Source organism: Delphinapterus leucas, chromosome 10 (assembly GCF_059928025.1).
Source record: "Delphinapterus leucas isolate spDelLeu-1000000601 "Yukka" chromosome 10, BTC_Dleu_Yukka2, whole genome shotgun sequence".
Lineage (NCBI taxonomy): Eukaryota > Metazoa > Chordata > Mammalia > Artiodactyla > Monodontidae > Delphinapterus > Delphinapterus leucas.
Window position 1 is genome coordinate 36,659,397 of NC_143138.1, and position 26,584 is coordinate 36,685,980.

The window sequence follows — 26,584 nt, forward strand, 5'->3', positions numbered from 1 at the left end:
AGTTATAGTAAGTGGCATATCTCTACCATAGTCTTAGGTTTTAAAAAAAAAAGAGAAACTTCCCTTACCCATCATGATCCTAAAGCAGGCTGGCTACAGGTCATAGTCACCAAATGAGTTCTGACAGATTCATAGGGAAACTAACAAATTTATTTTCTTCTACTTTTTCTCTAGTGCACAATTCCATTAGACTCATTTGTCTACATTCGTGGGAACGCACAGCCACTGGATAAACTGGAAAAGATAATGTAGCCATTTTAAAGATAAAACTGGCGAAATTCTCTCTCCCACTCCCAGTATCTTGGGCTAGGGGAAAAGTTAATGAAAAAATGCAAATATTGAACTTTTGGTAATTTAGTTCTATTTCTTAAAATATACTTTGTGTTGGTTTCAGATGTTTTATTGAGTAATAAAATTGGTTAACAGTATTCCCACATGGGGATTTGTTCACAATAGCACATAACAGACAGAAGAAGGGATTGGCTTATACATATTCATGATCTTTTCCTCCCCTCCCCCTCCCTCCTCTGGCTCCTCCCTTTGTCTCTCTTCTTTCTTTCTCCTTTCTTCCCTCCCTCCCTCCCTCTCTCCCTTATTCATTTTTTATTTTATATCTTTCACTTGCCATTTTGTCTTTCTATAATCCCTTGAAAATTACAATCCGAAAAAAAGCGGAGATAAAAAGAAAACGAAACCATGAAATAAATAAAATAAGACATTTCTTCCCACGAAATTCAAATCAGTTCCTCTTTCCAGACCCTAACAAACCTACCTAATCAGATATTTGCCTATATCCTGCTAAATATGTATAACAGGTATACTGTGTCCATGTCGCAGACTCATTTACGTTATATCTATATTCTCAATCAGAGCTAGTCATGCCTTCCCATTTGACTCTTCTTTTATTCCTACAGGGAGAGGTTTTATAACTGTTTATCCTTACAGTTTAGCAAGTTTGTCTGTAAAGTTCTATGCTAAATAGATCACCTACCAACCAATGGCTAATTATTTGATTTTTTTAGTTGTTGTCTGTCTCCTGACCTGAAATGTAAATTCCATGAGGAATAGATTTTATCTGTAGTGTTCAATCTCATATCCCAGCACCGAGCAGGAGTAGCTGACACATGGTAAATACTCAGTTAATATTTGTTGGGTAAGACTGTGATCATCTGGGGGTGGGGGGGTGGGGCAGGAAAGGGATTATTTCTGTTTTAGCTATGTTTTGTTTTGTTTGAAGGGAGGACTTTTAAAGTTCATGCTGCTAAATTTGGTGTTTTAAGGTTAGGCTACCATTTGTGACTAGGTCAGAGGCTCTTGTGTCTTTCTCCTTACCACTACTACCAATGTGGAGCCTGAGACTGAGAGAAATTAAGGAACTTGCCCCCAATTTTATACCTAATGCATTGTGAAGCTCTGACTAGAACCTAGGTCACTCTTTCAGCTCAGTCCTGTCAAAAATCATACAGTTTGATGGGTTTTAGTCTTACCTTCTAAACTGCACTATAAACTTCTCCAGATGAAGGTTTATGTCCTGTCTTTCTTGTCCATTCCTCACAGTGCTTAGCAGAATTTCTTGTACCTAGTAAATGTTTATTAAATCTTGATTAATAGCACATTTACTCAGTATACCTACAAGGCTATTGAATGGTAAATGTGTGCAAGCAGAAAATAGAAATGAATTAAATAAATTTACAGGTTATATCATTTTCATATGATTTATATAAATAAATACTATAATTAAGTTCTTTTGTGATATTAATTTCAAATATGTTTTCATAGATTGAAGGCATATTATTATGGTAGGTTTTAGGTTCTGCATATTTGGGGGTGGGGAAAAAAAAGCCTATTGTTAAAAATGCACATTTCCCTCAAATAAAAAACAACACTTAAATATTTCTCTCTAATGTTGGAATGACTTTCTATTTTGGGTAGCACTGGGTTATGCTGTGTTAGTAATTATTTACCGATCTTATCCCTTCTGCCTACTTGATTCTGTATAGCATCAATTTTCTCTGAAAAACAAGATGACTTCTTGTTTTGTTTGCCCTTCAGGTTGAATAGTGGAGTTGCTGGAACATGATCAGGGCTGTTCTCTGAGACAGTAGCCTCTGCTTAGGCTAACTCTGGCAGAGTGTTTAACCTTTCAATAATTCTTCCTCTCCCAAATAAGCAAATGCTGCTGGGACCCCTTGCTGAAATCAGTAGAAGAGAATCTATAGCTCAGATCAGCGGGAGGGAAGGTTTTCTAAGAGTAACAAATCTGTTCTGTCGCAACATGCTTTTTCTAGAAACTTTTTGTCATTCTGGCAGTAAACTGTTTTCCACTTGCTGCCTTAGCAACAAGACCTGAAGTCACTTCGCCCTCTGGTCTGTGGTTTGATTCTAAGAGCATTAACTTGGTACCTAGAACTAAAAGAAAATATCATACTGGGGAAACCCACATACATTTCCAGCTTTTTCGGCTAGAGAATTATTTATGTACATTCTTCATATCTCCTTGAAAGGAAAGGTCGAATAGGAAATCGTGGAAATGGTGAATTCAAATCCCACATGGTCCTAAGTCCCTAGTAAATGCTGTAGCTAAAGTTCTTGTCAGGTGACTGCCTCTGGCCACAGCAAAGAACAGTTTTTCTCTGCAGAGTTCTCCATGGAGACCTCAGAGGAAGAGCCAAAATGTTAAGGATCCCTTCTTGTGCTGTTAAGGATCCCAGTCTTAGGCCAACCCTGGTTTTCTCAAGCATCTTTGTTTAACCCAAGAATGTGAAGTTCGATTTGAGAATAAAACTTTGTTTACCAAAGAATAAAATTCTGATGGATTTTTGGCTTTAGTTGATCCCTTGAGAGCTCATTTAAAATTTTTTTGCTGAATTCTATTTTATCTTGTAGTAGAACCTGCTCAGTACGGTGTTAGATGATCTTATAACTAGAGGCAAAGGTTAAGGATCAACTGTAACCACAAGTAGGCTAAAGACTACCAAGACTAGAGGGTTCCAAGGGGTTTAAAGTGAGGGTGTACAAGTTGCTGTTTTTCTATATTCAGTTTGTTAAAGATGTATTGTATGTGACTTAGAAATGAAATATGGTAGCGTCCTGACAAGAAATGCTGGAAAGATAGGTTAAGAATAGGAATTTGTAGTACCTTCCCAAGACAGGCAGGGAATACAGTGAAATCTCCAAGGCAAAAATGTTCTAGTTCACAGTGTTATGATGTTTCTTTGTAAGAAGTGCTATTTTTCTTGAAACTCCAAACTTCCAGAGTTAGCACAAAAAAGAAACTCTTCTGTGGGCCTGGGTAGCTGGACCAAATATGGGCAAAAGATTCTTCCCTTGTTTCCTTATGCAGAGCTGAGTCAGGTCAAGAACACTTAAAATAGACTTTTCTAAAGACGAGGGGCTTAAAGCAGGAAATAACATAGAGCCAGGTAATCTGCGTTCGGAATGTAGCTTCTTTCTACATATACTGTGGGGCCCTAAGGGTAAGGACTAGCCCCTGCCCGTGCTCTTGAAGTCCATCCTCGGGCCTGCCTCTTCATGGATGCGGATGCACCACTTTAACAAGCAGAGTTAGGAATGCTCTCCCAGACAACCAGCAGTCTTGAAGTCCAAAAGAAATGCCGCCTCCAGCGACCTACTCTTTGCATTTCTATTTAATGATACTCTATTCTGCCAAGCACTGCATTAGACACTTTAAATATTTATCTTGTTTAAATATCATATAAGGCTTGTGTACTGACATTTTATAGAGAAGGAAATTGTGGTTCAGAAAAGATTAAAACATTTTTTTCCCCGAAGTAACACAGCTAATTAAGTGATGGGGCTGGGCTACACACCTGGTCCGGTTAGACTCTAAAGCAAGTACTTCAAAACTCTATAGTGCCTTTCAATTTCAGAGTGCTATCCTTGGAAGGTTTAGGTTTCATTTTTTTTTAAAGAAGAATCTCTTTTCACCCACAATATTATAGCTCCTAGAAACTGCTGCATTGAAACGTCCTGTTCTGAACTGTGTTGAGGCCCCAGTCTTTGTCAGTGACTAGAAGACAGCTAACACAGGGAAGGGAGGAGAATATTGGAAACAGACTGTTGCACCAGGGCTCATGTGAACAGCATTGATCCTCATCAGAAATGGCCAATCTGGGGCTTCCCTGGTGGTGCAGTGGTTAAGAATCCACCTGCCAATGCAGGGGACACGGGCTCGAGCCCTGGTCTGGGAAGATCCCACATGCCACGGAGCAACTAAGCCCGTGCGCCACAGCTACTGAGCCTGCGCTCTAGAGCCCGCGAACCACAACTACTGAAGCCCGTGCACCTAGAGCCCACGCACCGCAACAAGAGAAGCCACCGCAATGAGAAGTCTGCACACCTCAACGAAGAGTAGCCCCCGCTCACCGCAATTAGAGAAAGACCGCACTCAGCAACAATGACCCAACGCAGCCAAAAACAAATAAATAAAATAAATACATTTTTTAAAAGACACTAAATTAAAAAAAAAAAAAAGGAAATGGCCAATCTGTTGCATATCTGCCTTTCTCAGCACTGTTTAAGTTTTAATTATCTTCCAACTGTCTGAGCTGCTGTTGAGGACCTCAGAGAGAACAAAGGATAGCTGTCATATTTTTCAGCAGCGCCCCTCTCTGCACACTGATGAAGTCACTAGCTGCCACTGTCCTTATTATCAGGTTAAATCAGAGTCTGAGTGTGCATTGGAGAGATGATGTTGAAAGAAAAAAAGCTTAAGTTTTACCTCTTATTCAGAATCTTTTGTGACAGAAATGTGGCATCTGCTTCTCCTGTTTAGGTGTTGTGACCCAGAAGCAAGTTTTGTTTTGTTTTTCAAAGAAAAAAAAGGAAAGAGAGAGAGGACTCCCTCCCATCACCAGCCCTTGGATTTTTCAGTAGCTTGGATAGTGATAACTTCTGCCTCCAGCATGTTCCCTTGGGAGCCCCATTAAGGAAATCTGCTTATGATCAAAGATGGTACCTTGATGGTGCTGCCTCCTTCTTCCTCTAGACGTTGCTCATGGATCAGGGCATGCCTTCCCCTGAGCTGGACAGGGCCCCTGTGTTCTTAATGGAGAGCTCCAGGCTGCCCTACCCGTCACTGAAGTTGGGGGATTAGTTAAAGCCTGTATGCTATTTCTAGATCTAGATCTTCAGTAAAGGATAGAGTCCTATGCTAAACAATTCCTTGCTAGAGAAAAGGAGCATGGCTTCTTTCTTGTGACTTTGTTACCATTTTTTAATGTGTATTTGAGTAAGGACTTCATGCCATTTTTGTAAATTAGGCTATAATTTTATGTAGACTTAGAAAGTATTGTAGAACTAGAATAATTAAACTTGTTGTGAGCGTTCCATATAACAGGCTAATCAGGAAGTGTGATGTACAGTGGTGAATTGCTAATTTGACCTCAGGATTATGCAGCAGAGATAACATTATCTTCATGTATATAGAACTTTTTATCTGGAGGCATCTCTCAATGCTTTTGCAGTCATACATATTATCTTGTTAGTTATCACAAACACTATCATTAAGGCTGTAAAATGTATTCCAGTACAATTTTTTATTTTCAGTTTCTGTAACTGGGGGACAAGGGAGGGGAAGGGTCTATATTTTCTCCCACTCCTGATATTTGCACCAGGGTAAAATTTGGGAAATGACTGTTGTCTAAACTAGGAGAGCCTGGTTCCATATAATGTTTTGAAAAGAAAGGCGGGGGTGGGGGGGTGGGACGGACATTACTGCATCCCCTTAGGTCAGCCTGAACTATTTAACTTTAAGAACTGCCAGTGGGGAAGGGCCCTATTAGTCCCTTCCTGGCTCCTCTGCCTTGCACAGTATTAGGAGAGCTATCTCTCCTTTGAGAGATTTGACCTAGGGAACAGGAAAATGATCTGATCAAATTCCACCAAACCACATTCCCTCCATTCCCTCCACGATTGCAGACAGCAGCACTCAGACTGTCACGACTATGTGCGGTTGAAAGTGCTATGCTTGTTGAGTTCCTGTGGGTATAACGAAATGGGCAAAATTAGATTCAGGCCAAGGTGCCAGGCTTAACACACCCCTTCCGCTCCGGAAAGCCCAGAGAGATTGTTACTGCCTACAGTAAAGAACCACACAGTCCGTTCTACCCAGATCATTTAGAACTTATTTTAAATGCACCCCACCCACCCACCCAAACCCAGTAAAATCAGCACCTTCCGTCTGCCTTGAGGGCTTGAAAGAACAGATCAGGGCCAACCTCCTGCTTACCCAGAGGGCTCTGGTGTGCACCGCAGTTTGCCCTGACTCTCCACACAGGAAGAGCGGTGTCTCCCTGCAGTGGATGTGGGAACACTGAGCAGCCAGTCCAGGAGAAAGCATTACTGTCGGTTATGAAGATGAGCGATCAGCTCGTGTCAAGGAGCAGGTGGCTAAATGAGGTGCACGGGGAGTGCGGTGAGATTCAGGTTGGAAGAAACAGGAGGGAAAATAGCCCACGATACAAAACCCCCAAATATAGCCTCTTTTATGTGAATTTTTACAATTGGCGTTTTACATTATACAGTTAACTTGGAATAATGAGATATGTAAGGAAATTACCGAATTAGTGAACAGCGATTAACTCAGACGTAAAATTGTATCATCTAAGTGGAAGGTTGTTTTACATAGCGGAGGGAAGATATTACTAAAACCTTGCCCAGTCTGTCATCACCTAATTGAAATCTGTTCGTTTAGTGTGCCCCATCCTTCAGAGCACAATAGTTCATAATTTGAGAGAGCGTTATCAGTTAATCTAGTTATTTTTTTTCTTATTCTTCTTTTGAATTCCAGTAAGACTGTGTGTGGCACATTACATTCCCTCTGGAATTGTGTGACACTCAGAAGAGTAACTTTGTCTGTTCATTAACCTGTGAACTGTCAGATCCCTTTGAAGAGTGAAAGGAGCAAGTTGCTCCAAGGTTAATGCTTGTTTGTCAGAGAGGGTGAACAGGCCAAGAGGCTAGAGACTTGCCCTGTGAAACTCTGCACTGTATGCAGATGCCAGATCCATGTGGCCAGGAGGGAGGCTGCAGAGCAGGCTGGGTCACCTCTGCTGATCACTTCCTCTGGTCAGGAGAAGGCTTCCCAGCAGTCAAGTGGGGGGCTGGCGTAAGTATATTGGGTCAACTTCCTAACAAGGATTCAGGAGCAATATTAAAATACAAGAAGCTGTGAGTGGTTTTCAGTAGTTTCCGTGGATTTTTACTTTCAACAAGAAAGCAGTATTGATTTCATGCATTTCATCCAATGGATGAAAGCTTTCATTGAGTTGGAAAGCATTTGACTTTGTGTGTGTTTGTGCACCTGTGCACAGGCACATTCCTAACCACAAAGCAAGGATAGAAGCTGTTTGTTATTCTCCAGTGTAAATGTCTCATGGATATACAATTGTACTGACATTCAGGGGCTGAGCTGAACAGTCCCTGGTTTGATTTTCTAGGTAAACCAAATCTAAGTTCTACTTCATTCTCTGGAAAGTGGTACCTCCTTAATTTTGCTGTAATTCTTCCAGGCTCAGTTGGAGCTAGCCCTAAGGAGCAGGTACAGAGTCTGAAGCCAATTCAGAGTCTCCTTTAGTCCATGCTCTGGTACACTGTATGTTTACATAGTGTATCTTATTCTGTTATCTTTGGATTCGTTACGATGGAAGCTCATTTTCTTCAACAGATTTTCTTTTCTTTTTACCCCCAGGTATATTCGAATAGTTGGGACTCACAACACAGTGAATAAGATTTTTCACATTGTGGCTTTTGAATGTATGTTTACAAACAAAACCTTCACTCTGGAGAAGGGGCTATTAGGTAAGTGTTACAATTATATTTCTGTGTATACACTTAGATATTTTATCTTCAAATATTTTGTTATTCCATTAACTCATCTTAATTCACCTCTTAATCAGCTTTGACTAAGAACTCTGGTTGATTTGAATGCCTTATGGCTGAGTGACATAGAGAGGGCTTATATTTTTAGTAGTCAAAATAATAATTCCAGTAAACTTAAAAGAATGTAAATATTGTACTAGTAGTTAAGAATTGAAAATGTTCTACTGATTCATTCAGATTTGCTATGTGGGGAATGCTTATGATAGGCAAAGCCTCTCAGACCAAAGGCTTTTCTATATTTAATGGTAGGTAGGATCAGGGAGGAAGTTGCTATATTATTGATCCAATGCTCCTACTTTCCAAGGCTATGCAGGTATTTTGGCCTCTGATTTGATATGAATCGTGTGCTCAGCTGTAAGAATATCTTCTTTTCATGGACACGGCAGTCCATATTTGCCCTACTTTGCCAAATGCACCTCAAGAAAATGCCTGCACATAAATTTAAATAAGACCAGAGTAACTAAATTATTGTAGTGAAAATTAAGTTATCTTGTGGGAAATATGGCCTGGCTGATCTTTCGAAAGGGCATTTTAAATTTTGTTTAGTTGTCTATTTGGTTGTTTTCTGTTATATTTTGTTTTTGCTTTTGTTTTAGGTAATATTTAGTCTGGTCTGTGTAGAGTCCATCCCAGGTCTTAACATTCCAGATACCATGAGGGGCTTTTCCTGTCTAGACCTCTTTTATCCATGCCCACAGGTTTTTGCTCATTTCCTATCAAGATCATAGTTTAACTAATTAGATCCTTGAATCTGTGCCTTTACTGCCACTTTCTTTGAAAAGGGACTCTGTATGTTCAAGTGGAGGGATAAGATGCCAGTGCCTTGGTGTACCTAAAGTACTTTACCTTTACAAAGGGACTAATTTCTCCTGTCCTCTCAAAGTCCTGTTCATGCTGGGACACAGAACATATTGACTGTGTCCTAAAAACGTGGTGAAAACTAGAATGGGAAATATGAGAGTAACTTGCAAATGTCTACTAATTCTTTGAATGGTCAAAAGTCTAAATTTTCGTAACGCCGTGTGTTTCCTAAATGTAATCCTTTACTTTAGGGACATGTGGGAGAGTAATATTAATAAAGTAGCAGGAGTAGAAATTATCCCAATGTATAGAGAACTTTCAGAGCTCAACTAAAATAAATAATTTGTTTTAATTTTGCTATGGATGTAAATTTTAGTATTAAATATAAATGTTGATAATCTTTGTGACTTTTAAGTCATTTGAAAGTTAGTGCTGAAGCATTACCTGATATTATCAAGGCTTTTGACTCCGTGGAGGGTCATAGAATGGTGATGATGGGGTGTTTGGGGGAAGCCACTCCTTTTCATCTGCTGCCCAAGTTGTTTTATAGACTAAGCTTCACTGTGTATGTGATTGTGTAGTTAGGGGCATCCTTACTGAGAAGGATCTTATTAGAAACCAAACCACCTTCAGCCACAGGATGTGTAGAGCATTTGGCTACTGGCTTCAGCCCAGTGCACTGCATTTTGAGCATGCTGTATAGAAGGCACCTCCCCCTTCTTACTGGAGAAGAACAGGTTTGTGGACACTGTAATTATCAGAGAAACAGCTCTATCTGGCATGAAAGGCCATTGCAGGAATGAAGCTTGGGATCAGTTGTAGTGAAGGATGCTGTTGTTGGTCTGTATGTTTTGTCTAAACTGAGTTAGTCAGCATTATCAGAAGCCATAATAGTCTCAGACATATCAGGGGATGAAAGAAGATTGCAGAGATGCAAGAAGTGTTTCTGGCGTCTGGTCAAATACTTTTCTTCAAGTCCTCTTCGATGATGCTCACAAGTTTGACCGCAAAGAGCACTGCAGTCATTTGTCTGTCATCATCCCTCCACCAAATAGGAGCACATAGGCAGATATGTGTGTGAACCTGTCAGCAGATGACCTGCAGCGGGATCCCCTTTGGCTTTTATTTTACTATCTTACAGCGCGAAGTTGCCCTCATGCTGGGCAGTCAGGGACATGGTTTGAGTTGTGAAGGAGTGTAGGGAGATTTCATTGTTCTTTGTCTGACATGGCAGCTCTGCTGAGTTTACAGAGGTGTTTGAAGTAGTAATGGCCAGCTTTCCATGTTGATGATCTCAGGTGCATTTTAACTGCACATAGGCCTCAGCCAGCCACTCTACAGGGACCTCCAAGAAAGGAGTGGTCCTGTAGTGGGGCCACAGTGTGCGTCAGAATCACCTGGAGTTATTTTTAAATTGTAGCTGCCTCCTGCTGCCTCCTTCCTATGAAATATGCAGTCCTCCCTTGAGAACCACTGATACGAACTTCAGGTTTTCACGGGGGAAAAAAGTAAAGCTAAAATAATGTCATCATGAATAACTAGTAGGGTATCAAGCTCTACTCTTACATTTCAAGATTCAGAATTTCTTTCTTTCTTTGTTCCTTGGTCTTTGTTTCATAGTTCAGGCTACTCTCATTAGAGTAGTACTCTCCTAATAGGCCTTAAAGTTACTTTAAAAATATTTGTGTTGTTTTTTAAAATCAGATTTTAATGTTATTACTTAAAATGTATAATGAAAAAAAAAAACGTATAATGATGTCAGGAAAAACATAAATAAAAATAACCACACTAGCCTCATAAGATTTTAGTCTTCTTTTTCCACGAAAGGGTTTCTTTCACATTTTTGTTGACAACATGTCATTCTTCATGCTGCTTCACTTGCACAGACTCCTGGGGAAGCTTTGAAACCATGTGGGTTCATACATCCATGGGAATGGGGCCCTCCTCAACCACACTGACCAGATCTGGGCGTCAGACTCTACCCACAGCACTTCTCCCACCTTATCTGCTGCTGCCACCGCAGCCCTTTCTCATTTGGTGGCTGCTTCTGGTTGGTGCTGGGATGTATTCTTGCCTGGGAGGGTCTTGCCTCTTTGTTAGGAGGCATTTGTAGGAAACTCTAACCTGTCTTACTGCTGATGTATAGAAGGAATGTTAGAATAGATATGACTGCTATTTAAACATTAAACCTCTCAAAAATGTATTCGCTTTGCCGTGGCACTCCACTTTGTGATATGTATGTAGCATTTGCCAAATCCCTCCACTTTTTTCATAATTGTCAAAACTTCCTTTTCACTGAATCTTTTATTTAAGTTCACTTCTTTGAATACCCTATCAGTTATTCAAGGAGAGAGAATAATACCCACCACCCAGCTTAAAGAATTATCAACTCATAGACAACCTGGTTTTATCTGTATACTACCTACTTCCTCCCCACCAGATTATTTTGAAGCCAATTCCAGACACTTTATCATCTTATCCATAAATATTCCAATATATATCTCTATACGTAAAGCCTCCTTTTTGTAGCCATAATCACAATATCGTTATAATACCCCAAAATTGAACCGTTATTCCTTATGAGTATTAACTCAGTGTTCAAATGTTCCTAATCAAATCGAAGTCTGGAGTGAGTTTATGTGTTTTCATAGGTTGTTTAAATCAGAATTCAAATAAGGTCCATACTATCAACAAGTAGCTGTTATGACTCTTAAATCTCTTTAAATCTGTAGGTTCCCTTACATATGTCTGTCTCTGTCTTTCTTTGTTTTTCCCCTCTCTCTAATTATAATTTATTTGTTGAAGAAACTAACTTTTTGTCCTGCAGAGTTTCTAACAGCCTAGATTTTGGTGATTAGATCGCCATGGTAACACTTAATGTGTTCCTCTGTTGTATTTCTTGTATTTAGTAGTTAGATAGAGGCTTAATCTGATTCAGGATATTTCCAGTTTTGTTTTTTGTTTGTTTTTTTGTAAAATGCTCTATAGATGGTGGTATATGTCTATCAAGAAGCACAGAAAATCTTTGATTGCCTCTCGCTTTTGGATAGTCCCATCCATTCATGATTATTTCCTAAATTCATTCTTTCATAATTTGGAATTGCAAAATGGTTATATTCTAATCCTGTCATTTCTTCTTTGTTTAGTAACTAGAAAGAGAAAAACTTTCCTGAACACTCATTTGGTAATCCTAAAATGCAGTTTGCCCAGGAAAAGTAGGATAAATGTTATATTCTTTCTTCTTATTTACCGCTTTTCAAATTAAAGAGGTGGTTACCTAGCATCCTCCAAAGGTGACCAGTGAAGTGTGATTGTGGGGGTTTTTTGGGGGGAGGAGGGTGGAAGGGGAAGTACATATTATTTTGAATTTATGGGATTAAACAAATTGGACATCTTTTAATCACTTGCGGTTATTTTTATTGATATTCAGATTGTCCCCATCTTTAGCTTCTTCATATTGGCTCTTGAGTCTTTCTGACGTAATCTCAGTAGTCCTCAGTAATTCCTTGATTTCTGGCGTGACACAATGTACCAGGTTCATCTTGTACATTTATTGTCCCTCATCTGGAATCAGCCATTTCTGCAAGAAGCCCTGGTTCCCTCAAGTGGGAAAATGACATGTGGAAACCTCAGCCTAAGCACTTCCTATTGGGTTGGTCACTATTGCTAGGCCTTTTCAGTGGACAGAAGTAGGAAATACATGCACATATATTTATTTATTTGTATATCATATATTCAACAGGTAAAATATATCACTAGTGCCTGCCGACACTTCTAATTAAAATTCAGTACACAAAGTTTTTGTTTCACCTTTTGATCTTCCGTCTCCTTTTTTCCAAACTGAAAATCTTGGTTACTACTGATGAAGCACAATTAATTTGCTTTGTCTTCAGTACATGCAAAATAGCCTCAGAATTACATTACTAGTAGTACCTTAAGCCATATGATTACTGAAAATAGTTTAAGATTTTTGCAGTTACCTTTAGGGCCCTTAAGGTATATCCCACTAGAGATGTACAGTAAAATTACTGTGTTTAAAAGTCACTTGAAATAATTCTCTGGGTGGTCATGCCACTATTTCAGCATACAGATAGATTCATTTGTTCCATTTTGCTTTCAGTATTTAGTGATTGCCTTTAAATTTTTTTGTTTTATAACTATGTAAAATATACACATAATTCCAAAATCAAATATACAAAGCTGTTGTATTTAGAGAAATCCAGTTTCTATTCCTGTCCCCTCTACTCATGTAGGTAATCACTTTTTCCCCTTTAGTTTCTGGGGTTATCCGTTTTAAAAAAAAAATAAAAAAGGAAAATAAGTAAATATATGTAATTAATATTTTGTATCCTCCCCAGCATTCTTAAATAATTAGTAGCGTACTATATGCTATACATTCTTTCTTTCTTTACCTTGCTTTTTTGTACTTAACACTTATCCTAGAGCTAACTATGTAGAAAGATATTCTTTATTCCTTTTGAATAACTGTGTGGTACTCATTAGTGTAGATGTACTGTAGTTTATTAAACCAGTCCTCTATTGATGAACATTTGGGCTGTTTTCAGTCTTCTGCTACTACAAATTGTGCTATTGCCTTTGGGATAGATTCCTAGAAGAGGGCTTACTTGATCAAAGGGTAAATGCATGTATAACTTTGTTAGATATTGCCAAATTCACCTCCATAGGGTTTATCACATTTTAAAATTCTCATTGGCAATATATGATAACGATTGTTTCCCCCACAACCTTGCCAATGGAGCATATTGTCAAACTGCTGGATTTTTGCCAGTTTGATAGGTGAGAAATTGTATCCCAGTATAGTTTTAACTGCATTTCTCTTATGAGAGAAATTGAGCATCTTTTCATATTTTTAGGGCCATTTGCATTTCTTTTTTCCTTTTTAAATAGCTCTTCTCTTCTTATGAGTCTTGTAGATGAATAGAGAACATGCTTTTAGTAAGACTTGGGGGAGCAGTAAGTACTTAACGCTGGTACTAGAGTGTGGTATTTAGCATTACATGAGCCTGGTTTCCCTTCTTAAGGTCTCCTGGTTCTTCTGGAAGACATAAGCTCTCATAAGTCCCTTTCCATCCTTATCCTTGGCTCTACCTCTGCTTAAGAGATAGTAACTAGAGCATAGAGCTGTAGGCTCAAAATTCAAGGTTTTTTAATCCTTTCAGAGAGTAAGAAAAAACTTCCGTTACCAGCTTTAGGCCATTAAGTATTACCTCTGTGTCTACCAGCATGGATCCAGGAAGACTGGTGGCTTTTTTTATTCTACTTCCTTGTTAGTAATTGAGGTAGGGCCACCAGACTAAGCAGCACAAGCACAGGAACTCTTTGTTGCTGAAGCTCTGGGAACGCCCACTACTGCTGCCACCAGGAACTCTGCTGTCTGAACAGGAACATTGGAGTCCGTATTCATCTGCCACTGTGCTACCTGCAATACCATCAGAAGCATCCTCCTCTCCTTCATTCTCACCAGTTTCTTCTATTGGTAGAACTTCACCAAAAACAAAGCTGGAGGGGAAAAAACCCACACCAAGCTGACAAGCTTGGGAAATGTAGTTTATGGAGCTTTAGCCTCTGGCATACGTTGTAAAGCAAGGGAGTGAATGGAGCTGAAAGCAGATAGATAGATGATGAGTGCAAAGGCAGAAAGTGTAAAAAGGGCTCCAGTCATCAGGGGACTTACCATCTGATTCAAAGCAGCTGGATAAGACCATTGGCAAGGCATAGAAATATGTGGAGTGGAGAACAACAGACAGAGACACAAGCAGAGTGTGGAGAAAGGTTAAATGTTTAGTTGGGCTGTGAAGGAACACAGCATATTTTCTTGCCTTGTAAAGTAAGGTTTTATGAAGAATGGTATTTTGAGCTGGGCCTGGAAGAATTTAGTAAACAATACAGAGCAATACAAATGTGCTAATTTACATAGTAACAAAAATGGCTGATACTTGTTCCCAGCTGGAGGCAGGAAATAGAAAATAGGTGGCCTGTAATTGCTACTGTCATCTAAAAGTATTTTGAAGTAGCATCTTTAGAATTCTGTAGAGTCCTGGGAAGGGAAACAGAGTTGGAAATCTGCTGTGAAGGGCTTTTGGCATCCACTGAACCAGGCATATGACTTCTGTGCTTAAAAAAATGTGTCCTCTGGAGCAGAAACAGAGATTTGGGAGTGAGGGAGTTCATCAGGGGGTGGAGGCGTTAGAATGTGGCAAAGAAGCAAACTTGTTGGAGTAACAGAGGGAGCCTAAAGACCTTAATTCAGAGAGTTTTCTAAAAATAGCACTATTGAGTCTGGACTAGTCTAGACCGAGAGGATTTCTTTTCCCAGCCTGTTTCTATAACCAGATATTAAGGCTGGTTCTAATTGTCAGTGAAGCTTAACTTCTTTATCTACTGTAAATTACTTGGCGTTAAACAGACATTTATTAAGAGGCTGCCAACCAAGTGTATCTTAGGCACTGGGGATAGAAAGATACACAGGTGCAGTTTCTGCCTCGGAGGATCGTATGAGCTAATGAAGGAGAAAGACACTTAAATAGAAGGTGACAACACAGTAAAATAAGTCATCTCTTGGGAGAATTCAGCAGATGCTGTAGGAACACCAGAACAGGAGCACCTAAGCTGAGTTGGGGGATGGTGTCACAGAAGACCTCCCCATAGAGGTGATGAAGCTCCTTAAGTTTTTTTAAGGAAGAAGATGGAGAGTCAGGGGAGAATCACATAAAATGGTCAGTGTGTGCAAAGTGTGTTAGTGTGTTATTTATCTCTGACCAATTTCAAAGCCAATGCCCCTTCCAGTGGACCACCCTGCGTTTGGTGGAGGGGGCAGTGGAGTAAGAGTTAGAGTTATTTGTAGTCTCTCACCCTTTCCCTGGAGAAGATTAAGCATTATTTTCTCACAAGGTCTTAGAGTTTTAGAAAAATTCAAATAAAATAAATACCCCACAATAATGCATAAAGAACATAATACAGTTTGTTTGCTTCCCACCTTGGGGAGCCCCTATTTTCAAACAAGAATGGGCTACAGTTTTTATGTGTGGTAGACAGCAGGGGGATGATTAGAAAGTGACCTTCTCACAGTCACTTAGGATTCTTAATTTAGTACGTGGTCCTTTGTGTACATTTAAATTTCATTCTCTTTTTATACCTGTTCTTTTGTTGTTTTTGTTTGTTTGTTTGTTTGAGAATAAAGACTGCCTGAAAAGTTTTTATGGCTCTTATTTTACAGAACTTATGTGTACATTTTACAGGATTGAATTTTTTGGATCCTACTTGTATATCCCCTTGTTATAGCAGGAATATAGTAGGGTGTGTATGTGTGTCCAGGGTAATGTAAATGTGCACAACTTTTTAAAAAAATTATTTATTTTTTATTTTTGGTTGTGTTGGGTCTTCATTGCCGCACGCGGGCTTTCTCTAGTTGGCGTCAAGCGGGGGCTGCTCTTTGTTGTGGTGCGCAGGCTTCTCATTGCAGTGGCTTCTCTTGTTGTGGAGCACGGGCTGTAGGCGTGTGGGCTTCAGTAATTGTGGCATGCGGGCTCAGTAGTTGTGGCTCGCGGGCTCTAGAGCGCAGGCTCAGTAGTTGTGGTGCACGGGCTTAGTTGCTCTGCAGTATGTGGGATCTTCCCGGACCAAGATGGAACTCGTGCCCCCTGCATTGGCAGGCGGATTCTTAACCGCTGTGCCACCAGGGAAGTCCCACAACTTGTTTTTAAATGGGACATCATGGAGCATGTATTCAACATGACACAACAATATCACTTTCTCACAAACCATGGTTCTGCCTCAGACTGGCATTATGAACAGCCAGGTTGTAATCAGCGAGATGTTTCTCTGGCACTGACTGTGAAAGATATTCCGGTGGCCAAGGGGACGTAAAATCTAATTTTGTTGGCCTGGTCACTAGTTCAGTACCTCAATCCTCCAATCCAAAACCAGGTAGGTAATTTTTAATTTAATATTTTAAGTAGGTAATACAAATGTTTATTATTATTCCCCCCTTTTATTATTAAACACATTATTCAGATATACTTTTTTTTAATTAACAATTTTTTTTAGATCTTTCCATGCATAAAGAGCTTTCTCTTGATTCATTTTTTTTTAACATTTGTGCAATAGTCCATTGACTAGAAGTGCTATAATTTATTTAACCAGTCTCCTTTGATACACATGTAGGTGTTTCCAGTCTTTAATTATCAATAACAATTCCATAATGACCCATTTTATAAATAGTGAGGTTGAATCAGAGGTGGTTCCAATAAAGCCTAAAACAAACAAAAAAACCCATTATTACTCCCAGGGCCAGCTATATAATTTTCAGGGCACCGTGCAGAATGAAAATGTGGAGCCCCTTGCTCCAAGGGTAAGAAACAAGTGCATTAAAAATATTTTAACAAGAAAAAAAAAAGATTTTTCCTTTCTTTTGCAGTCTTTCAACCTCGTCTGTTGTTTTTATTTGCTATTTAATGTTCTAGGTAGAGAAAAATTAAACTTTTAAATTGTTAGCATGTATTTTATTGTTTGTCTTTTTATTGTGCAATGGTGGTTTTAAATGTAAATATAAGAGCATCATCTTCTATGCAGAAACGCCAAAATTACACAATTCACATTTGCTGTTTGCTAGTTCATATATCTATATGTATTAATTTTTACTAGAACAGTGGAAATTCTGCACAAAACTATATTGTTTTTATTTCACTTCCTAATTCACACGCATTCTACCAAAGCCCTCTACCTTTGACTTACTCAGTAAGCTTCCTTAACAAGGAAGGACTGAAACTAACACAATATTGTAAATCAACTGTACTTCAATAAAAAAAATAAAATGAAGAACTGAAGGGAAAAGGAACTACGAGTTGCCCTATCATTTCAGCATAAGCATTTGGCTAACATAGGGAAATAACGAGAGTGAAAAAGGATATGATAGAATTCCTTGGTTGGTAGTGCTTCTTAGAACGTTGCTGACTTTTTTCTACCTTTGAGGTAGGTTCTGGTTCTATGGGAAAGTGGCCTCTCCCAGCCGTCAGCAGCCCAGTTTACTCAAGCATAGTCACGGCCCATTGACCTTGGCTTTGCTTTGAGTCTCACTCAACCTGCACATGTGAGTCCACTGGAATTCTGTGCTTCTGGGGCATGGTGAACACTCTACACAAATTGGGGCAGTGGAGAAATGTGGACACATGTATGTCGCATATCTCCTCTGTTCACGGGCTTACTCCATTGTCCCATGAGACTTCATTTTAAAAACATAAGTTCAAAGATAAGATTATTAAGAATTTAAGACAGGGACAGTGGAGCATTAAACTGAGTGTGGGTCCCTTCTGAGTGCAGGACCTGTCTGAAAGAACAGGTTGCGTGCCCATGAAGCTGGCCCTCATTACCACTTCTATTTAACATTGCCCTGGAAGTTTGGGGTGGTGGGGAGAGGGAATGGGGGAGGAGTTGAAGAACAAGAAATATGTGTGATAAATATTGGGGGAAAGGGACCAAATGTCTTTATTTGCAGATGTGATATGATAATATACCCAATGTGATATGATAATATACCCAAGGAAATGAACTGAAAAATAACTAAAACTAATAAGAACTCTAAGGAATGTAGTCAGATACAACTGTATATGCAAAAATCAAGTTTTCTCAAATACTCCCAATAACCAAGGGAAAATTCCATTCATAATAGCAATACAAACTATATAACACCCAGTAACAGTTCATGAGCCATACTTTTCCTTTATGCCTAGTCCATGCCGAACCGTGTTACCAAGAATCACCCATCCCTGAACCACCTTATGCCATTAGAGATGGGCTTAGGGTCAGGAATAAAGGTGGGAGGCAGAAGGATGATGTGAGCTCATAAATAGTATGGATGTGAGGTGAGCATGCCGGGGAGATCTGCTAGAAGTTTTAAGCTTTTTTTACCCACAAACAACAAATACCTACCTAGGAATAAAGCTAAGAAGTCCATAGGTTCTCTTGTAAAGAAACTATAAATCTTTAAGAAACAGTGAATAATGGAAGGACGTATTCTTGGATGGGAAACTTTAATATAGTAATTGGTTCGTCCCATCTTAATCTACTAATTTAATGCAGGACTACTCAGAATCCCAGTTGTGCTTTAAAAAGAAAAAAAAAACTAAGTTCTTTAAAAATTTTTCCAAGAGAATAAATAAATGGAAACCTCTTCCCCACCAAAAAATGAAGGAAAAAAAAAAATGAAATGAGAAGTCTAGTACCACCAGGTATTAAAATTCATACTACGGGCTTCCCTGGTGGCACAGTGGTTGGGAGTCCGCCTGCCGATGCAGGGGATGCGGGTTCGTGCCCCGGTCCGGGAGGATCCCACGTGCCGCAGAGCGGGTGGGCCCGTGATCCATGGCCGCTGAGCCTGTGCGTCCGGAGCCTGTGCTCCGCAACTGCAGAGGCCGCAACAGTGAGGGGCCCGCGTACCGCAAAAAAAAAAAAATAATAAAATTCATACTACATACTAAAGTAGTATGGCATTAATGCAAGAATAAACTGGTAGATACATTAAGCAATCATCCAAACTCTGAATTTTATCTCAGTATATGTAAGAATATAGTGCAAGATTAAAGATGACGTTTCACATCCATGCAGAACAGAAAGGTAATATAGCAAATGGTGCTGAGACACTTGACTATTGAAAACACATGAGATTTTCTTCATACTATATACTAAAATAATTTCCTGTTAGATTTCACATTACTCCAAAAGAACTGTAGAGAACTATTAATAACTATTTATCTAATCTCAAGGTGAGGAACTACTTCTTCAGCATAAAAGCAAAGGCAGAAACCATAAACAGAATTCAGAGGTGTTTGACAAACTGGGAAAAAAATAATTGCAACATATAGGACAATGAGTAATTGTCTTTAGTATATATGAAGTACTTTCCAAATAAGTAAGAAAAAAATGTGAATCCCCAATAGGAAATGTGTACAAACAGCAGTTTATTTAAAAAGAAAGAAAAACACAAAAATCTAAAAAAAAAGACTCTGAAGAAACTAGGGGCAGGACAGGGATAAAGATGCAGACCGCAGACATAGAGAATGGACTTGAGGACACAGGGAGGGGGAAGGGTAAGCTGGGACGAAGTGAGAGAGTGACATGGACATATATACACTACCAAATGTAAAATAGCTAATGGGAAGCAGCCACATAGCACAGGGAGATCAGCTCAGTGCTTTGTGTCCACCTAGAGGTGTGGGATAGGGAGGGTGGGAGGGAAAAGCAAGAGGGAGGAGATATGGGGATATATGTATATCTGCCACCACCAGGGAAGCCCTGTTATTTATGATAAGCAAAAAGTTGGAAGGACTACAAATGTCCAACAATACGGGCATAATGAAATAAATTCTGGCACATTAGCATATCAAAATTCCTGTATAGCCATTCATAACATAGGGAAATGGCCATAATATAATGTAAAATAAAAGTAGGGGGCTTCCCTGGTGGCGCAGAGGTTGGGAGTCCGCCTGCCGATGCAGGGGACGCGGGTTCGTGCCCCGGTCCGGGAGGATCCCACATGCCGCGGAGCGGCTGGGCCCGTGAGCCATGGCCACTGGGCCTGCGCGTCCGGAGCCTGTGCTCCGCAGCGGGAGAGGCCACAGCAGTGAGAGGCCCGCGTACCGCAAAAAAAAAAAAAAAAGTAGGATACCATCTTTATAGCCAGATCAATGCCAGTATTTTAAAGATAATATATGTATTTTTAGATGTACATATATTAATTTGTTATGGCTGCCATAAAAAAATACTATATACTGGGTGACTTAAACAACAGAAATTTATTTTGTCACAGCTGTAGAGCTTGGAAATCTAAGATCAAGCTGTCAGCAGGTTTGGTTTCTCCTGAGACCTCTCTCTTTGGCTTGTAGGTGGCCGTCTTCTCACTGTGTCCTCACATGGCTTTTTCTGCATGCACTCCCATCCCTGATGTCTCCTCTTATTGTACCCATCTTATTGGATTAGGGCCCCATCCTTATGACCTCTTTTAATCCTAATTACCTCTTTACAGGTCCTACCTCCAAATACAGTCACATTCCAAGGTACTGGGGGTTAACATTTCAAAATATGAATTTGGGAGGGACACAATTCAGTCCATAACAGTGCATTAAAAAAAGGACATAAGGAAGACTATCAAAACGTTAATAGAGGTTTTCTGGATGGTGGGATTCCAGGTAACTTTTGTGTTTTTTAATTATATTTTTATGCACTTATATATTTTCATCAGTGAATATGTGTTACTTTTGTAATCAGAAGAAAATTAGTGTTCCTTTTTCAAATAAAGCTATTTCCACATTACCTATGAGGAGACAAGGCAGAGTGGGTAGGACCAACACCTGAGTCCTCCATGCACCTTAGTATCCCACTTGCTCCCAAGTATAGCCACTAAATTAAGCAAAGTCCTGTTCCTGGGCTAGGTAGGGAATATCGTGATTCACCGAATGATTCTATTGAGTAAACAAAGAGTCCTTGAGAATCTAGATAAAAGATGCCAAACCAAAAAGAGTGTAATACATATACTGTATGATTCCATTTATAAACAATTCTATATCTTGAAAACTAGTGTATAGTGACAGAAAACAGATCCACAGTTTTCTGAGGCTGGGGAGGAATTACAAAGGAGCATGAGGAAACTTCTGAGGATGATGGGAAGGTTTGTTATCTTGATTGTGCTAATAGTTTCATGGGTGTGTACAAATGTCTAACTCATCAAATTGTACATTTCAGATATGTGCAGTTTATTGTGTGTCAATTATATCACAAGAAGGATGTTTAAAAATGGGAAGAAGGAAGTGGAAGGAAAGATTTCAATAGCCATTTGGGCACTATGGTATTATTTATTTATTAAAATATTGATGTGAGGGCTATGGTTTTGTGAATCAAATTAAATCTTTGGAATTTGGAGGCTGTTGGAGCAAACTGCTGCATAAAATGTTTTGGGAGGGGGCCTTTAAACCCAATGGCGTTCTCCTGCCCCATAATTCAGTGTAACACCGACTAGGCATGTCACTGATTTGAGTAAAATTAAGTGATTGTATGATGTTGGGTGCCTGGTAGGTGAGCCAGTCTGGCACAAAGTGATCTTTTTGAATTTATTGGCTCGTTAATATTGTGAAGATGGGTATGTTTCTTTTATAGCTGCATTCGATACTTATCTTTTTAAAGACAGGAATCCGTACAGTGCTACAAGAGAGAAAGGTACTTAAAAATCACAGCATTACCTGTGGTAAAATTATCATAAAAACTACCTCGTACTCAAGCAGGGGATTGCTTCAATTCTGCCCTCATAATGACAGGAAATGGTCGTTGGTGAAGTTGTTTTCCATGAAGCTGTGATGAAATCAACTAAAATGGTAATAAAGTGGAGTGTAAAAGTGAGGGACTTAAGTGAGCTGTAAAAGTGCAGAAGGTGTTAGAATGTTCAAATTAGGATCTTCAGGAAATGATTCTGTAAAATATTAAATATGAATTGGTTGAGTTCTCAGTTCAGAACTGTCAGCAGTGCAGGCAGGTCTCGTGGCTGTTGGTGGTGGATTTCCCTGCATGCTGTCCCCTGCATCCTGACTGGGTGGCTACCATTTGGCTAATGGCCAGGGAAGCTGGGTCACAGAGAAATGGTCTTTGGTGGCGAGTGATAGTTTAGGAAAGAGCTTAGAGCCCTATTTCCTTCCTTCTTGCTCAAAACTGAGGAACTTGTCGCCCCAGGAGCATTATCATATTTTTTCCAATGACCCTTTGATGAATTAATGTTCAGTAGATGCCTGTTATAGCAAACTGGAAGCACACCTCAGTAAAACCTCAGTGAGCTGTGGAAACACACTAAAATATATATCATCAGAGGTATTTTTTATACTATAGACATAACTGTCTGTTGATACTATGTTCCAAATGTCACATCTATTCCCTTCTTGCCACCACTGCTGCCACCACCCTAGTGCAAACCACCCCCATCTCTCCTGCACTGTTGTCTGTCATGCCTGCCTACTCAGCAGTGTCCCTGCATCCTCTCTAGTCCTTGCCATTGTTCACTACACTCCTATTGGAACACTCCTTTGCTCAAAATCACTCAGAGCCTTTCCACTGCTTTTAGGATAAAGTTCAAAATCTCCACCGTAGTCCTCAAGGTCCTGTATAATCTGGTGCTTGCATATACCTGCTTCATCTTGTGCCAGTCCCCATCTAGCTTTCTGCATTCAGGCTATGAACCTTCTTTCCATTCCTAGAATGCGCCATGCATGCCCTGACCATGGGGCCTTTGTACTTGCCATTCCCTCTGGAAAGCTTCTCTCCCTCTCCTCATTCTCAGCCTCACTGCATCACACCCCACCCCATTTATCTCCTTAACCTCCTATTGATCATTTAAATTGCAGCTTAAAAGTCGCTTCTTAAGAAAAGTTTTGCCTGACCCTCTACCCCCAGTTTGGGTTAAAGTTTCTTTGTATGATGCTAATAGATCTGGGTGTTTTTCTTCCAAGTACTTAGTTTCATTTGTAACTATACATTTGTTTATCTGGCTCGATAATAGAATGGACTGTGTCTCTTTTGTTCACTGCTGTATTCCCAGCATGTGAAATCTCAACATTCAATAAATATTTACTAGATAGGTGGATAGATGGACAGTCCGATGGAAGGAAGGAATGATGTGTTGCCTTCTGAGGACCAGAAGATCAATGCAGATTCTGGTTCTCACTCTGCTGCTGATTTGTTGTGTAATAAATAAGTCACAATCTCTCTGAAACTCCAATTTCTCAGCTATGAAATGAGAAAACTAACCCAGGGGCTTCCCTGGTGGAGCAGTGGTTGAGAGTTCGCCTGCCAGTGCAGGGGACGCCAGTTTGTGCCCCGGTCCGGGATGATCCCACATGCCGCGGAGCGGCTGGGCCCGTGAGCCATGGCTGCTGAGCCTGCGCGTCCGGAGCCTGTGCTCCACATCAGGAGAGGCCCGTGTACTGCCAAAAAAAAAAAAAAAAAACTAACCTAATGATCTGTTCTTTTGTGTTTTTGGTTTAGATAACTGTGTTCATTATATACCTTAGGCCATAATACATCATCCTCAGTGATCCAGGCAAGGCCTTCTCTTTTATTTGTGTTTACTCATCTTTGTTAAACCCCACTTCTGCTCCCCTCCCCTTATGACCATTTCTAAGGTGTCTCATTATATCCTTAATATGCACATATATTTGGAAAATCTGTAATGTTGGGAGAGGGTTGTTTATATGTTTTAATCATCCAAAATGTTTTTATGCCATAAGTCTTTTTCATAACTTCTCTGACCTAGTATTATGGTTTTATGACATCGTTGTTTCTTAATGCTACTTAGTATTTCATCATAATAACTATAAATATATTATCAGTGAATTTATATAGTTCTTACTCTTTGCCAGACACTGTTCTAAGCTCTTTACATAAAATCATTTAACCTTCACTACTGTCTTGTAAGGTGAGTACTGTTACTGTCTTGCCGTTTCATTCATTCCCCCGGTGATAGAGACCTAGGTCGCCTTCAGCTACTTGCTCTCAAAAACAATGCTGCAATGAGTTTCTTTGTGTTTGTCTCCTTTGCATCTTTTTTCTGAGACCTACATTCAAATGTATGGTCCCTGAGTACTAAAGCATGCTTACCTTTTATTTTGATCCATACTGCCAGATTGCCTTCCTGCGGGGCAGTGCCAGTTTACGCTCCCACCACCAGGAGTGCACGAGAGCCCTTTTCCTCCCCGTGTCCGCACCCACACTTCATATATGTGTTTTTCTACTCTGCCGTTATGATGGCCATAAGGTAGTATCTTGTTATTTTAACTTGCATTTCTCTAATCCCTAGTGATTTTTTTGGCCACTGCTACTGCTACCACCCTAGTGTAAGCCACCACCATCTCTCCTCACCACTGCCCTGGTCTTTCTACTCATGGGTCTCCCCCATCCTCTCTAGTCCTCATTGTCCTTCACCCTCCAGCCAGAGTAATCTTACTGGAACACTCCTTTGGTCAGAACCACTCTTTAACCCACTGAAATGATACATGTTCTGATGATGACCCGTACTTGCATTCCTAGGATAATCGCTTCTTGGACATGATGTATTTTCTAAATAATTATTGGATTTGTTGGCTAATATTTATTTTAGAGTTTTTACACCTATTTTCTTAAATAAAATGGGCCTATAAATTTCTTTTCTCATCTCTAAGTCATTTTATAACCAAAGTTACATTAAAATGACTTGAGAAGCTTTCCCTCTTTTTCTGTTTTCTGGATCAATATGTAATAAGATATAAATTTTCTGTGCCTTGGACTAAGTGGTCCTCAAGATTCTTTTCTCACCATAAATTCAATGACTTGATGAGCTACTGTAGCTCTGAGTTTCTTACCAGTGCTTCACTGGTTGTGTGGATTAGTCAAGCAAGTTCACATATATCCAAGCCCTCAGTCATGTCAGAAAGCATTCACCTCCTATGGGCACAAAATTGTATGTTTTCCATCCTGTGCCCATGGAAATGGGCTGAAACAGGAGTTCCATAGTCAACTGGTATCTCTCTTTATTCATTTGTTTCATTAAATTTTAGCCACAAAAATTTTAGTGTATAAATTGTATCTAATGGATTTCAAGGAGCCCTCCTGGCCTCCCTCCACCCCAGCTGATGTCCTGGCCTCTCCTTTCCTTCCCCATAGAAACACACTGCTTTATTGTATTTCCTCCCTTCTTTCTGGCTGCACTCTTCTCTTTCCTGTCTGTCTGATCTTTATGGGTCTAGAGGAGAATTGGGTTCTTTGAGCCTGCAGACAAAGAGATTGCCAGAAGGGTTGGTTTTGGCAAGATTGGAATAGTGGGTTGCAGAGGGAGGGGATTTGATCTCTGCAAAATTGGCAGGTGATTGAAAAGAAATTCTCATGCTGGTGTGTAGTTTCGTGATAGAGAGATTCTGGGGTAGACCCAAGCTGTTGGTGTGAACACCCAGTAGCTTTAAAGAACTTGGGCAGTGCACACTCAGTCTCTTCAGTTGAAACTGCTTTGATAAGCTTTGCATCATGGTTCTCTGAATCTTGTTCTCAGAGCTGGAATGAAATCAGAACATGTGACACTGCTGCTCATACATCTCCCATTCTTCTTAGTACATATTACTTTAAACTGTAATAGTAATTGTCATGTCATTTTATTTTTATTTCTCATCTGGCTGAGGACACAGTGCAGGCAAAGAAGTTTATTCGTCAGACAGGGGCTACCTGGCGAACACAGTCCATATAATGGGAGTTAAGCTGAGATCCAGAGACTGACAAGCTATTAAATCTAAAAGGCAGGATTTCTTATGGTAGATCGGATATAATAATTTTATATCTCAGTATTTTATATATGTGACATTTTGTATAATATACAATTAACTGCCTGCTTTTGACATTTGAAAGTTAATGTGAAGAGAGTTATAAAACAGACACTGTAAACATCACCTCCCAAAGTGAAGTGGTAAATGGCTATCGGCCTCCAGGAGGGTGAGACCTAATTATTCCTCACAGTGCACTCTGTACCTTCTTACTACCAGTTTGGGTTTCATTGTCTTTGATAAACAAGATAATTGATATAAATGGATATGATTCTGTAAAATTGTTCCCCAATTGCAGGTTTTCAAGCTGGAGGTATACTTTTCCTTATGGCACAGCACTGTTAGTCTTTAAATGGGTAGGTTGGTAAATCTGCCTTTCATAAGAAGACATTAGGTGAGTCTCTCCTTACCAGAGCTGATAAAAGCATTGGGTGTGCCCAGGGCACAGGAAAAAATGACTAATGGTCACATTAATGAACAAGAGCATGTGGATTTTTGAGCGGGAGGCTTACAGTTAGGAATGCAAGAGAACTATCTTGGAG

General features: G+C 39.8%; 1 protein-coding gene across 7 annotated transcripts in view; it reads left to right on the plus strand.

Moving 5' to 3' along the window:
* BTBD9 (BTB domain containing 9) overlaps positions 1–26,584 on the plus strand; it is a 413,720-nt gene that overhangs the window by 260,786 nt on the left and 126,350 nt on the right. For all 7 annotated transcript variants that reach the window (XR_016394454.1, XR_016394453.1, XM_022581804.3 and 4 more), the window contains one exon: positions 7,712–7,821. Coding sequence is in view for 5 of the 7 variants with exons in the window: in XM_022581804.3 (XP_022437512.1) it covers positions 7,712–7,821 (110 nt within the window). In the remaining 2 variants the exon portion in view is untranslated. The remainder of the gene's footprint in view (positions 1–7,711; positions 7,822–26,584) is intronic.